Here is a 17,727-nt window from a genome sequence, read left to right as displayed (position 1 = left end):
AACCATAAAATGAAGCTTTGTAGAAGATTGCAATTTTATAAAAAATATAAAAATAAATAAGATCATGTAGAAAAGAAAGACATTTTTCAGAAAAATTTTCACATCACAGTGTTAAAGGCAACAATGGCTAAGTAGCCAATTAAGGTATATATAAATATATCTATATCTCAAGAATAATTATTTACTTATGCTATTTTTAAATGTTTAAATAATCAATATGAAAGGTTTAAAATTTTTTTGCTTTCATGTTCATAGCTGTGTGTCATTTAAAAATATTCTAGAAAATTTTATTTTGAATAGAATTAGTTTATTGGTCCACCAATGTAATAAAATAAAATTTTTGGTCCATAAATACATATTTAAAAATTAATGTAATACTAATTATTTTTTAGTCCCCTCTTTCACTCTCAAAGGTGTCCCAGTTTGAATAATGAATTATATGGTCACCCTACTTGCATGACTTGGCCCCTTGTACTCTTTGCCCCTGTCTCACTGGTTCACTCACCTCCTATCTGTTCCATAGATGCTCCAGGGTGCTATCTGGATCATGTTACCCTTGATATCTGCATGCTTCCCTCACCCCCTATAAGCCCTTGTCCAAGTGCCCCTTTTTCAGTGAGTCCTTCCCTGACCAATATATTTATAAATGCCATCCCTCCCCCATTTCTTATCTCCTACCCTTCATTAATTTTTATATTTTTTTACCTATTAATTTATTATCTGTTTCTCACCACCATAATGTAAGGCTCAGGAACCATTTCTGTTCCTTTGTTTTGTTTTGTTTGTTGACTCCTGCATCCCCAGCCCTGGCACATGACAGACACTCAATAAATATTTGTTCGTGAAATAAACTACTGGTCAACTACCCTTTAGAGTCACTCATTATTTCTTTTGGTATGTTAAATTTAATTGTGTTATAGTCTTCCCCTAGACACCATCCTGTCTAGTTAAGGGGCTTTCCTCTGACTCATTTTGTTTGTTTTATGGTTCTTTTCTGAGTACGATGACTTCTCTATGTCAGTGCTTTTAGGGCAGGGAGGGGGACACCGTATTTGTTCACATGCCAGCTACTGTGCTTAGAATTTGGCCTTCCTCTGTGGGATGGCTGGTACTCCTCTGCCTTGTGAAAGGAGATTTCAGATAGGCTAGTTATCGTCCCCTTTACAAGCTAAAAACATCTTCTAACTCTGGGTGTAGATAAGTACCAACATTTTTTTTTTATTTAAAAAAATTATTTTATTGAGGTATAGTTGATTTACAATGTTGTGTTAATTTCTGCTGTACAGCAGAGTGATTCAGTTATCCATATATATACGTATTCTTTTTCGTATTCTTTTCCATTATGGTTTATCACAGGTTTTTCTTTTAACATCTTTATTGGAGTATAATTGCTTTACAGTGGTGTGTTAGTATCACAGGGTATTGAATGTAGTTCTCTGTGCTATACAGTAGGACCTTGTTGTTTATCCAGCATCCAACAGAAATTCATTCTTTCTTCTCTTTCACTTGTATGTCTTAGGTGCAGCTCGTGTATACTACCAAAATCCAGGAGCCCCATGTCCACAGGTATTTTTTAAAATTAAATATTTAAAAAATTAAGTTTATTAGATAATTGTTATCACCTGTGTTTGGACCATAATTTGCTTTACAGGTGTTTATTATTAGAATTCCTACTACCCTCCCCCTCGTTCCATGATCTGTGAGCAGAGGTGGATTTCTTCCCAGCTGACTTGGCAGTTTCTCAAGGAGCCTGGCTTTTAGACGGGTTGTGCAGGCTGGTGGGCTCTGCTATTTCCTTTACCACCTGAAAAAGTGTAAATAGTCCAAGTCACCACAGATGTTTTGGCCCAGCCATTTCAGATATCATGCTTCAGTTCACAAAAGAGAAAACACCTAAAGAAATTTCAGCAAGATGCCGACAAAGTCAGACCTAGGATCAGGGCTGCGCTAAAACAGTGTGTCTCCATGGAAGATTGATGAATATATACTTCTTTCCATATTTGCTCAAAATTTATTTAGTGGTGGAGGGATTTCCTTTTAATAAAAGTTATTTATTGAAACAGATCCACTTACTAAATTATCTCTTCTGGCCAAAGCAGAATTGACAGTCTAAAAAAATTAAAAGGCCACTTTTCCTGTTCTCTCTTCAGTTATAGCTTGCAATTTTTTAAAAAAAAGTGAGACAGCATTCTGGGAAACAAAGGGTTTAAAATGTAGGTAGTAAAGGTCCATGCTTGGTGAAGAGTACTACACCACATATTATTTGGTTTCAGAATTGCCACCAATAGTGCACACACGGTGTAAAAATAAGGGAAGGACCTGTGCTATCTTTTGAAGTCTTTTTACAACTCCCCACTTTAAGGCACTTTCTACTTTGATGGGAGTGAGGCCAATTTACTAATACATATGCCAGCTAATTCCAGTTCTAGGAAGCTGCCTGGTGGGCGTGTCTCCTAGGCCTTCCTGTCTCTCCCCCTTGTAAAAACATGAAAACAAAGCAAAGCAACAACAACAACAAAACAGTACCTGGTACACAATAGGCTCTCAGTTAATACTGATTTTTTTTTAAATTGAGGAAACCAAGACTTTAATGGAAATACTAATAAACACAGGAACGTATGAGAACCGGCCCAACCAACAGCCATTTTCCTGTATATCTGGCATTGTGATCAGTTGATGGCATGCCAATGGTAACTTATTGACACCCCCTCCTCTGTAGTACAAATCTGTGATCTGTTTCCCATCAGACCCCTTTCTCCCTCTTCTCTTGTTCTGCTCTGTACTCCAGGGGAGCTGAACCCTGCAGGTTGGGTTTTCCAGGCTCCAGGGTCTGTAGGCTTTTACTGGTTTCAACCAATGGGAGGCACTGTGGAGAGACTGGAGGGTGAAAGGCAGGGAAATTTAGGGCCTTTGCTCCCCCCAGTCTCTCTCTCCACAGTGTCTCTGTCAGCAGTTATATCTACTTTTATGGCTTCAGCTGGAGAAAAACAGGTCTGTTTTGGTTCCAGTTTATGCCTATTAACCTGGGCTCCTGGGCTCTGGTAACTTTGCCTCTTTGCTTTGTCCCTTTGGCCTCATGGCTTCCTGCTGTAGCTAATCTCTGGGTTCCCTCAGTGTTTTCTGTTTGCTTCTTAGCTCTCCCATCACCTGTGTAATCAAATTTCTAGATTGAATTCCTTCTTCTTACTCCTAGTGTTTGTATTTTCCTGAGTGGACCTTGATCGATGTACTTAACCATTACTGAATGATACTTATTGCGTAGATCTGAGTGGGAGAGTGATATGAAATCCAGGTGGCCTAGTAAATATGTAATGGACTGATACAAACCCGAGGCTGGTATAATTCAGAGCCAATAAGGCTCACGTGTACAGATGGAACATGAGACACAGAAACAAGATTCCTGCATTGTTTCCACCATTTCCTCTGGCTTGCTTAAATTAACCAAACGTTAGTTTCAACTTTAAAAGTACCAATACCTTGAAATACTAGTTGAGAATATAACAATATGATAGTATTTAGAAATGTATCTTTTATATGAACAGAAATAATTTTGGTAAGAATAGGGAGGGAGACTTCATAAAAATATTGCAGAGGAATGAATGGGGGAAAAAAATGAAGCCCCTCACTTGAGAAGTCTGGATTTTTTTAAACGCATCTCTTGTATTTGTATTATTAAAACCTCTGAGTAACGAAGTTGTTGCTGATGGCATGCTAAGCGCCTTTATCATCTTCAATAGGTCTGGGGACAAATCAAAGGAGATTTGAGGTTTCTCTCTTTTCACAAACATTTCCTGTAGTGATGCAAACATCAACTCTTCAAGGTCTCTCATTTCTTATTTAGAAGTTTATATTGTTGACACAATTACTCTTAGGGTATTTTGGCAATGATCTATTTCTCTTTACACAATGCACTAGGAGTCTGGTTAGAAACCAGTAAGAGTTCTTTCAATAAGCACAAGTATACCCCACCTGTGAGATGGACAGGTTTTTAGGATTATACAGACCCATCTAAGAAACTACATTTATTCTACGCTGGGGCACAGGGCAGAAGAATGTGTTCCCAGTCCTGCTGCCTTTTGTATTTCCAAGACACATGCCTGTGGCAGCAATTACTAAGGGATTATGACTGAAAAGAGTTGTGAGAGAGAGCTCCTCCGTACTTTGTTGGAAACCTCCAAGAACTAAATCAGTCACTTGTAATCAGTCACCTGACCATTTTTGTTCTTAGATTAAACACCCCTACTCCAAAAAAAAAAAAAAAAAAAACCCAAGCTTATGTGGGGCAGGAGGCCATGTTGTACCTAAAAGACAAAGTCTTTTAAGAAGGGAAGAGATCCACTTCCTCCTAAATTTTCCTTGTTAAATACTCAAACTGAGTCAGGGGCAGGAAGCCATGTTGTACCTAAAAGACAAAGTCTTTTAAGAAGGGAAGAGATCCACTTCCTCCTAAATTTTCCTTGTTAAATACTCAAACTGAGTCAGTAGCAGGACATGTTGTACCCAAGAGATAGTCTTTTTTTCTTAAGAGAGGAAGATAAGCATCTTCCTTCTACTTTTTCCCCAGCTGATAAATACATAAAAATAAGTAAAGTAGTAAGACTTTGTTGTCATTTTTGAAAATATATTTAGTGAAAGACGTAGAATATTTGGTTTTATTTATTGCTTTGTGTGTGTGTGTGTCTCTGTCACACACACACACAGTTTGGTGGGTTGTTAGCTAAGCTTCTTGGTTAATGTTAATTGCAAACATTATTCCGGAGTCAGTTACCTGTATAACCCAGTGATTCCACTTCTCAGAGTGTACTCTATGGAAATAAATATCAAATATTTATGTAGCAGTATTGATTATAACAGTGAAAATCAGAAGCAATCTAGGTATCTAACAATAAGTGATTGATTTTAATAAATTATGGCACATTATGCATTTGAAAACTATATAGCCTTTATATATCATTTAAAAAGATAATTTAGTGATAGAAAACACAAGCTTCAGAGTGTCCAGGCCCAAACTCTGTTATTTGCCATCTGTATTGGGTAGAGCAAAGTTTTTAACTTCTCTAGGCCCCAGTTTTTTCATCTGGGAGTGATAAAACTTACCTTTAAGGTTTTTATGAGGATTTAAAGAGAACATGTGTAAAACCCTTTACAGAGTGCCTGGTGTAGTGTACACACTCAATAAATGTTAACTATTACGTTTGCAAAGGACAGATAAGGATGTGCATAAGGGTATGGAAAAATGTTAACTTTAAAACATGAAAAAAACAGTAATATTCAAATTTTCTAAAATCATACACAATCATAGAAGAGTGTAAAAATATAAGCCAGCATGTCTAGAGTATTAACTGCCTCTCAAAAGGAAGATTATGTGTGGTTTAGTTTTTTCTTTGTATTCCTCTGCAGTTTAAAAATGTTCTACATTTAACGTATTAATTTTATATTTAAAAATAATTTTAGTAGGACTCACTCACAACACTGTAACTGTATTAATGTAGTATACGGAAGGTTGTTTATGGAATCGTTATTTATGAATGTGTGCATGTGTGTATAACTAAGATATACGTGAGAATTGTACTGGTGATGCCTCATCTGTTTTCATGATTGTTTCTTTTCTAGTATAGAGGACCTCTGTGTTGAAAATACAACTTCATGTACACAGTTATTTTATAAACTCACGTATATAAAAAGTCAGAGAGATACCTTCTGCTTAATATTAGTGTAAACCTAAAACTGCCCTAAAAAATAGTCTTTAAAAAAAGTCAAAGAAGGGACTTCCCTGGTGGTCCAGTGATTAGGACTCTGTGCTTTCACTGCTGGGCCCGGGTTCAATCCCTGGTTGGGGAACTAAGATCCCGCAAGCCACGCTGGCACCACCAAAAAAAAAAAAAAAAAAAAAAGTCAAAGAAATGCAAAATATACAGGGTAAGATGTGAGACCACCTCCAGTAGAGTCTTTCCTCCCACCACCTAATTACCAGCTCCTTAGGTAACTGTGCCGGTAGGTATGTCTTCTTACAGAACTTTGTGTATGCATATTCATATTTATGTATCTGTGCTTTTAAAATTAGATAAATGGAAGGATATTTTTCATACTGTTCTGGGCCTTGCTTTTTTAAGTTAACAATATAAATGAGAAGTCTTCCTTAGTTCATAAAATTCTATGTGGGCATTCTTTTTAGCAGCTGCAGGGTTATTCCATAGCATGGGTGGACCATAATTTATTTGACTATATTTTCATTTAGTTTTAATTTGCTCATAAAAACTATTCTGTTTTTGTGTTTTAAGGAATGTCCTTGTACGTATATCTTTATAGATATGTCCAATTTTTCTGTAGGATAGAGTCTTAGAAGTGAAATTGCTGAATCCAAGGGTATATGCATTTGAAATATTGATAGATGCTACCTTGCAAAGGGTTTTATAACTTATGTAGCTACCTATAATATATTTAAATGTATCTGTGTAGATATAACCCTGACTTTTGCCAACACTGCATATTGTCAATCTTTCAAAACTTTGATTCATGGGAAAAAAATGGTATCTCACCATTTAATTTGCATATTAAAGATTGAGATTGAGTATATTTTTATGTAGTAAACATTCAAATTTCTTTTTCTGAAACTTACTTTTTAAAAAATCCTTAGCTCAGGTTTCTTTTGCATTATACTTTTACTATTGATTAATCAACTTTTAAATATTTGAATATTGTTTATGTTTTAAATATTTATTCATGTTAAATTTTTTAATACTATCTTTATCAATATTTTTTCTTTTTTGACATCACTTGGGAGTTTTATGCCTTTCTTAGGAAAGTCTTTATCACTCCAAATTATTAAAAAATCCTCCATTTTCTTCTAGTATTTTTGTTTAAACATTTATATCTTGAATTCATTAAAAACACATTTGTGCGTACAGTGTGTTAGGGATCTAAATTTATTGTGTTCCAAATAGGTTATCATGCACCTTGATTCTAATAGTCTGTTCCTGATTATTTGAAATGCCAGGTTTACCATATGCAATGTGCTCATAGGTACCAGAGTCTGTTTCTGGGTTTTCTAGTCTACCCTACTTTTGTTCTACTTGTCTGTTTCTTTACCAACATCACACAAATTAAATTATTATCACTCTATAGGATACCGCATCTACTGGGGCAAGTTATCCCTGTTTTTTTTTTTCTTTCTTCAAAATTGCCTTGAGTGTTCTCGCTTGTATTGAATTTTAGCATCAGCCTATTAACTTGAATAATTCGATTATAATTTTTGTATGGATTATATTGAATTTATAGTTTAATTGGGAGAAACTGACATCATATTATGCATCTTTATTTAGGTGGGTCTTGTTTTTAGTGATTTTTCTTCATAGAAATCTTACACATTTCTTGTTAGATTTATTCTTTAATACTTAATATATTTTTTTCTTGGCATTGTGAACACATTTTTCTCCTCATTGAATCTTCAAATCAGTTACCCCTGGTCTATAGGAAAGACACGAATTATTTCATTTTATTCTTGTATCTAGTAGCCATCCTGATTTTTAAAAATTCATTATAATAGTTGTTATATCATTTATCTGTCATTTTCTAGGAATATTATTATATATTTAAAAAGAGTGAGAGTGCTTTACGTTTTTCTTTAAAATATATAAATCTCTTATCTTTACTTTTAAATGCATTTGCTAATGCATTCTGGAATAATATTGGAGACTATCAATGAGGGTAGGAGCCTTGTCCTCCTCTTCCCTGAATTAGAAATGTGCTTAGTATTTGACTATTAAATATGAGGCTTGTTATAGATTTTTATAGACATATTTTGTCAGGTTATGGAATTTTTCTTCTTCTCCTCGATCTTCAACAACAAGAATGGTGGTTAAATTTGTTTTCAATTGCTTTTCAGTACTTCTCAATATGTTTATAAAGATTTTCTCTTTTTCTGTTAGTATAATGAATTATAATAATCCTTTACGTAATGTTGAACCATTCTTGGATGACTGGTATGCACACTACCACACACACACACACACACACATGCACACCATTCTGTCTTTGGTTTTAGTACCAAGTTTCTGAGATATTCATTGAACCTGTTGGGTGATTTTTCCATATTTTATTATGTACTTGGTAATTTATACAACGCTCCCAAAAAGCTGTTAGTTTTTTTGGTTTGTTTTCTGTTTAATTGATTTATGCTTTTATTCCTTCTGTTTAATTATTATTTTATTTTTTATTTTTTGAGAGTCTTGAGTTGGATGTTTCATTTGCTTCTGGTCTTTTTTATTTTTCAATATTGCACCTAAGTCTATTTATATTTTTCCTTTCAATAACATTTTGCTTTCAACTCTGAAGAGCATGTGTGATTTTATAGCTATTTCTAAACAGTTTGAAAATTGTTAATTTTTTCTTTCTCCCAAGAATTACTTTATTTTTATTTAAGTATACAGAATATGGTCTGTATGACTTACTTCTTAGAATTTATTAGACTATTTTGTGTCCTCACACATGATTAATTTTACTAATGATTATGCAGATATTAGAATAAAAATCTGTTTACTGTTTCTGGGGCCCATGGACCAATGTCTTCCCTGTATTTATTTATTTTTATGTATTTTATATATTATATAAATGTTATTATATGTTATATAAATATATATTAAACATATTATATAAGTATATAGTATATATATTATATTTATTTTTTGTCTTTCACTTGACAATAACTGAAAGAAGATATAATACTTTATAGTTTAAAAAAGAATGCTGTTAAAATAAAAAATACACATTGGACCGTGGTCTTCAAACTCTTTTCAGAGGCTGCTTTTTTCCTGGTTGTTGGGGGAGAATGGCCACCCAGCTACAGGTCCGGCACTTTTCTTCATGCACTTGAGAACAATAGTCAGTTTTTGAGACGGCCAGAGGGAGACATGGAGACAAAGGCAGAGAGACCTTGTTCAGATGTTTAGTACCTATTTGTTAAAAATAGTCTCTGTCTCTAGTTTTAGTCATATCTAAGGGGTTAATAGTTAAAACTGCGTTTTCTGGTATTTTATGCATGGCCTAACATTTATTTGAGTTTTGATGTGTTGGTATGACTTTTTGTTTTCTCCCTATAGTGAGGTCCAAGAACCAAAGGAATCACCACCACCTCCTAAAACCTCAGCAGCTGTGCAGTTGGAGGAGCTGATGGCCCACCTGTGTGAAATGCAGACCCAGGTGAGCACAGTCCCTGTGATACAGCCATCAGGGTCTCATCTCTGTGGACTCAGCTCTGCATTCCCCCTTGAGAAACTCTTCTAAGTCATTATTCATTTTCCCATACTAAATTTAATTCAATGGATGAACTCAAATTTGTACTATGTATTTTTTTTTAATTGAAGTATACTTGATTTACAATGTGTTGTATTAGTTTCAGGTGTACAGCAAAGTGATTCAGTTATGTGTGTGTGTGTGTGTGTGTGTGTGTGTGTATGTATATATAAAACTGATTCTTTTCCCTTATAGGTTATTACAAAATATTGAGTATAGTTCCCTGTGCTATCCAGCAGGTCCTTGTTGGTTATCTATTTTATATACAGTAATGTGTATATGTTAATCCCAAACTCGTAATTTAGCCCCCGCCACCCCTTTACCCCTTTGGTAACCATAAGTTTGTTTGTTATGTCTGTGGGTCCATTTCTGTTTTGTATATAAGTTCATTTGTATCAGTTTTTTTAAGGTGTATTATCTGGACATAAAAGACACTGTGATACGGGTTCTGATCTCAAGGGGCTTGGAGTGTGCTTGATAAAATGAGGCATAAGACTCTGTGACATTTATAGAATAAAAGACAGATTGTTTGCCACTAAAGCTGGATAAAGCGTGGAAGGGCTGTTAAAGAGAACCCCCTGAGTGGGATGGAGGACACCTGTGGGCTAGCTGGGTCAGAGCAAGGGAGAGCAAAGTGTGGCTTTGACAGTAGGAAGGATGAGTCCTAAACTCATACTGAGATAAAATCTGCCCCCTTGTTCTAGTCTCCAGAGCATGGGTGGCAAGCTCACTGGCCTGGCAGGGAATGGAACTCACATAAATGGACCTAAGAATTTATTAAGGGAATTATCATCTAGAATTCATTCTTTTTTTAAACTATTTTATGTTGGAGTATAGTTGATTAACAGTGTTGTGTTAGTTTCAGGTGTACAACAAAGTGATTCAGTTATACATATACAGGTATATATTCCTTTTCAAATTCTTTTCCCATTTAGGTTATTACAGAATATTGAGCTAGAATTCTTGAGATAGAGAATCCATCCATTCTGAATTGGTTGGGGGATATGATATGTACCCATGAAATGAGCATGAAATAGTTTCAGGGCAGTGTATAAAAATGTGTGTGATTGGAAGGGCAGGAAGCTTATCTCTGTGGCTCACGTTTGGACTTCCAATGCCCAGCACTGTTCCTGATACATTATGAATAATGCGTACTTATTAGAGGGACAAATGAATAAATATCAGAAACAAGGTTTCTTTAATGTCTACAGTAAAGCTGGGTGCATTCCTCATTGCACTGTATATCTGAAAATACTAGAAAAAAATCTACATTAGGAATTTTTTTTTTTTTATTGGCCATGCCGCTCTGTATGTGGGATCTTAGTTCCCTGACCAGGGATCGAACCCACGTCCCCTGCATTGGAAGTGCAGAGTCTTAACCGCTGGACTGCCAGGGAAGTCCCTGCACTAGGAGTTTTAATTGTGTGGTGTTTTTAAATTGGTTTAGCACGTGTCTTGGTTTATTTACATTTTCAAAAAATATCTGTTTATTTTTTGAATACCTTTACACTGTACAAAAATCAAAAGTACAAAAGTTTACAGTGAGCTGTTCCTAGCCATCCAGTTCTGCCCCTTGGAGGTAGTCAGTATTTTCTACTTTTTACATACCCTTTCAAAAGTACTCTGGAATATACCAGCAAATAGCTATAGATGTAAATGTACGATGTGTAGCTATAGATACATTATTGTGTTTTTACTTAGGTACTTTCAGGCCTTTTCCCTGTTAACCTTTTGAACACTACTCTCTTCAGCATTAACTAACATTATATAATAGAGGAGGAAGGAAATGTGTCATATGATAAGATTCTTGAAGGGAAATGAGCATTTTGGATTAGTGAGCTAATGTGAGGTTATTCCAAGCAGTAAAAAGTGGATAAGTAGAGGCCTGAAGGCAGACAGTAACAGATCACATTCAGGAGACTGCAGGGAACCTGGCTGGCTTTAAACAATGGAGGCTTTTTACGGAGTAATAAAAGATGAGATTGGAAAGGTAAAGTGAGGGCAGTGGATGGGAGACTTAGAATGCCCATCTGATGCTGCAAATTCCATGCTGGAAGCAATGGAGAATCATCGTAGTTCTCTGATCAGGAAGTATTAGATAGATGGTTGCAGTAGCCCAGTTGGAAAGGAGTTGAGAGAGATGGAATCTCAGGACCAGAGTTGACGAAGGATAAGTTGGGCAATTTGTAATTTGTTCTGTTTTGTAATTTGAGGTTTTTCCTTTGAACGTTTTATAATAACTGTTTTGGAGTTTTGCTTTAATAAATCCAATCCATCAGCAAGTCTTATCTGACAGCTTTCACCACCTTCTCCACTGACACTGGTCCAAGTCATTTCTAGTTTGAGCTGTTATAATGGTCTCCTGCCTGACTAGTGCCTCTAATTCCACTCTGGCTTGCCCACACCTAATTCCTCACTCGGCTACCACAAGGATCTTGTAAATCAGATTCTTTCACGCTCATGCTTGAAACAAAATGGTTCCATCACCCTTGGAATAGAACTGCAGCTTTTATCCTGAGGGCCCTATGTGATCTTTGCCTCTTTTTCCATCATTTTTTCCTGACTCACTCATTCTCACTCCCTCTGCTCTAGCCCTACTGACCTTTTTTACTTTTCTTTTTATGTGTCAGACTGTCTCCTTCCTCTGGGCCTTCTTTCCCTCTGGAATGCTTTTCCCACAAATATCAATATTTCTAGATCTCAGTACATCACTCAAATATCTGCTCAGATATCACCTCCTTAGAGAGCCTTCTCTGATCACCCTCATCTAAATCCGTTTTTCCTCTCCATTCCACCCTCTGTCATTTGTCTCAATATATAACTTACATCTTATCTCCACCTGAGATATACATCATATATTTATTTCTTTAATTGCTTATTGTCTATTACCCAGAGAATGTAAACTGCATGACGGGCAGACACTTGGTTGGTCTTGTACATTGTTCTACACCAAGAGCCTAGAGCAGTGATTGGCACAAACCAGGTGCCCAATAAATACTGCAGAATAAATGAATAAAAAGAAAATAAGGTTAATTGTTGACCTGTGGTCATCATAAGAGATAAAGTATCATCTTCATATATTCAATTTCCTATTGCCAGAAAAGATTTGCAAACAGAGGAAGATTAGTCAGATTTCATTTGCCCTGAGGAACTTAGAATGAGAAGGAAATGAAAGCATTTTTATTGGTGTTACAATGTTAGATTCTCCCAGTGCGTTGGAGGAAGGCTAGCGAAAGACTAAGGGATCGTGCAGAAGATGCCAGTGAGGATGACTGTCTCTGTGGTTCTCTTCCTGACACAGGTTACAGTGAAAGCAGATACCAGCAAGAAGCACTTACCAGACAAGCAGGATCACAAGGCCTCCCTGGACTCGATGCTGGGGGGTTTGGAGCAGGAACTGCAGGACCTTGGAATTGCGACAGTGCCCAAGGGCCATTGTGTTTCCTGCTGGAAACCGATTGCTGGAAAGGTGGGATAGGCCAAGACGTTGATCCTACAGCCGTCTATGTCTGTGTGTATGTCTGTCTCCATCCCACTAAGGATTGTTCTTTCTCCTTATATTCTAAGACAGTTTAGTAATAGTTACTGATCCCTTACTGTGCTCCAGGCACTGAACAAAGCACTTTACAAGTATTCCTTTATTTAATGGTCACATTAGCCCTTCAGTGGCCACAAGCCCTTTATAAAGATGAGGAACCCGAGGACTCAGGGTCATTAACTGACATGTCCAAGGTCTAGTAGGAGGTAGAGGTAAGATCCAAACCCAGGAGAGTCTGGCTCCCGAGTTTGAGCTCTTAACCAATTTCTTGTACTGCCTTCACCCAGAGGAACTTTCTCACTGCTCCCTCTGTTCAGACATTCTGGGTGTAAATCAATTGATTTCGATTTTTAGCTGCACTCGGCTCCATATCATGGCCACAGACCCCTGCTCGGGCATCATCCTTCACCAAAACCATAAAAAAGGGCTTTGAGACCTGATTTTGCATGGGGTGTGAGGTGAGGTGTTCAGATCAGAGGAATGAAAACTGTCATTGGCCTTCTCCTCTTCCAGGGGTCCCTTCCATGCCAAGGTATGGTTAGTTATCTCTTGTCCATCACTGTGATGCTCTGTTTTGTTTCTCCCATCCTCTGGGGCAGTATAGTGGGAATGATCATTTATAGGCCTTTCTCAGTGTGATCGCTCAGGAAAGTTGGGCACTGTTTTATTATCCATAAAGTACGGACAAGAGACCTAGGTCTAGGCCTCAGTGTTGTGCAACTCCAGGGGGAGTCGTTTACATGGAATACTGTTGGAAGAGCGCCCTCCAGAGTCGTGCCCCCTATGGACCCTAGAGCCCCCAACTGGGCCCCCGCTTGCCAGGCCTTGTTTTGTTCTCCAGGTGATCCATGCTCTAGGGCAAGCGTGGCATCCGGAGCACTTTGTCTGCGCTCACTGCAAAAGAGAGATCGGCTCCAGTCCCTTCTTTGAGCGGAGTGGCTTGGCCTACTGCCCCAAGGACTACCACCACCTTTTCTCTCCGCGCTGTGCTTACTGTGGAGCTCCCATCCTGGATGTAAGTAAACCGCCCTCCCCCCAGCTTTCATGTAGCTTTTACTCCTCGCTTAGAGCTGGGGTCAGGTTTTACAGCTCTGTAGCATTTTAATCTCTCCGGTGTGTTTCTTTTCCAGAAAGTGCTGACGGCCATGAACCAAACCTGGCACCCAGAGCACTTCTTCTGCGCTCACTGTGGAGAGGTGTTTGGTGAAGAAGGTATGACCCAGGGTGGTTACAAGAAGACCAGCAGAGCTTTTCCCTGATCTGCTTTGTTGGTCCTGGTTCTTGCCTCTACCATCCAAGTGCCCATTTCAGTACCAAGTGCCATCCCTCCCTACCTTTTTCCAACATTGATGAATTTTGTTTAAATTGACTTTTTTAATCAAAGAAATACAAATGCATAGTTTAAAAATGCAAATATTACTTCAAGAGTAATATTAAAAAGAACAGTCCCTTGCTTTTCCTTTTTCCACTGCCAAATCCAGTTCTCCTCTGTAAATTTTTTAGCTTCTTCTATTATTTATTTGTATGTTTTAAATAATATATTACTACATACTGATTTTTTTTTCCCCCAGTTTTAACCATTATGTATTAACTTTCTACCAGGAGAGATGAGGATTTAGAAATTTTATTACTACCCCACCTACCCCCAACATAATTCCTCCCCCATTCTCTCACTTATAAGTAGGTCATAATTAGAGGTCAGATCAGTATTCAGTGTGTATATGTTGACAGTCACATAAATATGGCTCACAGCTGAGCCACGTAACAAACTGATATAGTAGAGCATGGATTTTGGGGTTAGACTGTCTTGTTCAAATCTGGGCTGTGGTATTTATCAGTTATGTGATGTTGTTCAAGTCATTTAACCTCTTTGTACCTCACTTTCCTCATGAGTAAAATGGGCCTAATAATAATGCTTACCTTCTAGGATCATTATGAAGATTTTAAGAGACAGTATCAGTATAGCGTTTACAACAGTGCCTGGCGCATGGAGCCTGGTAATGATGATGATTATCATTATCATGGTGTCCTTTTCATACACATTTGTTTTTTTCCTGAAGTTAATATTTGGATCCCTTTTTCATTAGCTTAATTTTCATTGTACTTATCACTAATTTATCTGACAGAGCTGTGAAATCCTTCCCAAAAGGGTCCACCACATCTGGTAGTATGTCAGTTCCATTTGTTTTCTTCTTGGAGACGTCTGTCCAGGAGGCTTTTTTCCTCCTGCTCCTGCCTAAAACGGTTTCTCCTCAGGCCTGCTGAGAAGCCGTTATTCTGGGCCGGTATCTTGGGAATTATTTTTACTATTTCCCTCTATCTTTCAATACATGTTATTGCCTTTATTTTGGTGGAGCACACCTCCAGTAGCTTCTGAGAAAGAATGAATAGGAGGTAAACGTTTTGAAACCTTGAATACCTGAAAATATTTTGTCTACCTTAAGTTGCCCGGACATAGAATTCTAGGTGGAAACTATTTCCCTTCATCATTCTGAAGACATTGCTTCACTGTCTTCCAGCTTCCATGGTTGAGAAGTTTTTTCTTAAAATTTTGTTCTTGTTCCTGATCCTTTCTATGTGACCTGTTTTTCCCCTTTTGCAAGCTTTTTTTCCTTCTGTTTTCTGAATTTTCTTGATTTTTTTTCTGACTTCTTTTTATGTTTCTTTTGAACAAATATGATTCATGCATGGAATCAGAAAGCTTCTTTATTTTTTCTGTTCCTGTCCTTTTAGAATTAACTCAGTGGGAAAAGTTTTCTTCTAAATAAAGATTTGGGCAGTCCCATGTCTTTTTTTATTGTTCTTAATAAACTCTTCTAAATAGAAAATCAATTTAAGACACAAAACACAAATCTGAGTCCTTAGGTAATTCAGTCTGTGTAAGAGCTGAGCTTTCCAACTTTAAAGTGACAGCTACACTCTCCCCTGGTGGGGCCTTTAAGCTGCAGGAGGCCAGGGAAGGGGGTTGTGGCCTTTCATTGGTCCTTTCTTGCTTCCACTCTCATACCCACTGCTAATCTTGATAGCTGACCGCTCCAGGGTTGAAACGGGGGTGACAGAGGTGAGATTGGAGGGCAGGAAAGTTCTAACTTGTCTAATTTGCTTTGTGCTCTCCGGGCCTGTCAGATATTTAACTCTGACTTTCTGTTTTTACTTGGATGTTTTTGTGGATTCAGTCCGGATCCAATTACAAATTCTTGGTGGCCCTTTACATGTCTTGGCTGGCTGTTCTCCCCTTAGCACATGGATCTTTGAGGATCCATTCCACAGAGACTCTTTTCTGCAGGATTTTCATTGTTCCCTCTAGGTGATCACTTAGAAATGATTATAATGGTTCCAGATTAACTCTTTCACTCATAGTTTCAAATAGGGACCATGGGAAACTTGCATCTTTCTCTTGCAGTCAATGGGACTGCAGTTAATTTCAGGCGCATCACTCTATTCAGCTGCCATAGGCCTCTTCAGCCAGATGCTCACCTGGGATGAATCAAGTACCATCAACTGTATCCCACTAATGGCAGGGGACACATACCCAGCTCTCTGAGTGGTCCCACTGAGTTCCCTCTCTTGACTTGAGCTCAGCCGGAACCGTACCGCATGCTTCTTGGTGGTGGTGGTGGAGCACACATAGCACAGTTTTCTCCAAAGAAATCCCTCTCTCAATTTCCCTTTCTCTTTACCTGTTTGATATCCTAGGTGTGAGTGCAGAGTTCAAGATTTGTGCAAATAGTCCGTGGCTATCTACTTTGAGGGATGTCTTGCAGCCCACTTTGAACTTTGACGTCTATTACATCTTGATGCCTTATATCTTGTTACAATGGTCTTTGCCAAATGCTGCTGACCTTTGGTTGCCCATTTTTTATTTAAGAATGAATGAGACACTAAAATGCTAACTGGAAGCTCTGTGGGTAAGGCAGAACGTGTTGACTGGTGGACTCAACTGTATGGTACTCAGGTAGGGTGCTCTGGCCATTTTGCTGTGGGACCCCTGACTATTTTAGGTCTTTCATCTTGAATAAATTTTACCAAAGAGATATTCTCCTCTGACATCCTCCTCTGATATCCTCCTCTATTCTCCTTTTGACATTACAGAAGTTAGTAAAAGAGATTGGGGGATGGGGTTTTCACCATTCGGCATGCCAACTTTTATTTAATTCTCAATTTTTAGTAGAAAGCTTGACTTCTTTTCTTATGATGTCCAGTATCCCTGATCGTTGAGACCCTCTGGTTTGAAATTTATAGAAATAATCACTGCATCTTATGCTAAGATGAGAGATCTGATTTTCTGACAGCTCTTCGGACTTTCCACCAATCCTGTTTTCAGCCTTGAAGACTATTTTATGCATTCAGTTCCTGAGCCCCTTTGATGTTTTGGAGCTCAGGATGGCTTGAGTTTTATTGGCACCTCCCCTCTTCAGAGATTTAGGTTTCAGTTTGTTTTTTCTTTCTGCCAAGCTACATGCCACTCTAATACCTACTTTAAATTTTGGAGAATTTTATTGATATCTCATCTGTGGCATGTCCTTTCCTTTTCTCTTTTTTCCTATGAGTCTTTCTGTTTTAAATAATTCTTTAACTATTGTGGTGATGTTTCAAGAGGGCGTGAAGATATACCTGTGTGTTGTGCCATTCTCCTGGAGGTCAGGTCCTAAATATCAGGCAGGTTATTATGTATATTCCTAACTATTATTCATTTAATCCCCACCACAACTTTGAGAGAATAATTTTATCCCACATTTTACCAAGTTATAGACGGAAACACTGAGCATCAGGGAGGTAAAGTGATTTTTTTAAAGTCATGCAACTAGAAAATCAAAGAATTGGAATTTAAATTCAGGTCTCATTTCAGCAAGTTCCATGTTTTGTTCTGCACCATCATAACTGCCCCTTGACAGAGG

General features: G+C 37.6%; 1 protein-coding gene across 3 annotated transcripts in view; it reads left to right on the top strand.

Annotated features, from left to right (window-relative positions):
- Positions 1–17,727, top strand: part of LPXN (leupaxin) — a 42,499-nt gene that overhangs the window by 12,772 nt on the left and 12,000 nt on the right. For all 3 annotated transcript variants that reach the window (XM_068556708.1, XM_068556710.1, XM_068556711.1), the window contains exons 3-7: positions 1,520–1,566; positions 9,099–9,198; positions 12,593–12,760; positions 13,671–13,844; positions 13,960–14,041. In XM_068556708.1, coding sequence (XP_068412809.1) covers positions 1,520–1,566; positions 9,099–9,198; positions 12,593–12,760; positions 13,671–13,844; positions 13,960–14,041 — 571 coding nt within the window. The remainder of the gene's footprint in view (positions 1–1,519; positions 1,567–9,098; positions 9,199–12,592; positions 12,761–13,670; positions 13,845–13,959; positions 14,042–17,727) is intronic.

The sequence above is a fragment of the Eschrichtius robustus genome, chromosome 11 (genome assembly GCF_028021215.1).
Source record: "Eschrichtius robustus isolate mEscRob2 chromosome 11, mEscRob2.pri, whole genome shotgun sequence".
NCBI lineage: Eukaryota > Metazoa > Chordata > Mammalia > Artiodactyla > Eschrichtiidae > Eschrichtius > Eschrichtius robustus.
This window is presented reverse-complemented; position numbering and strand designations above follow the sequence as displayed.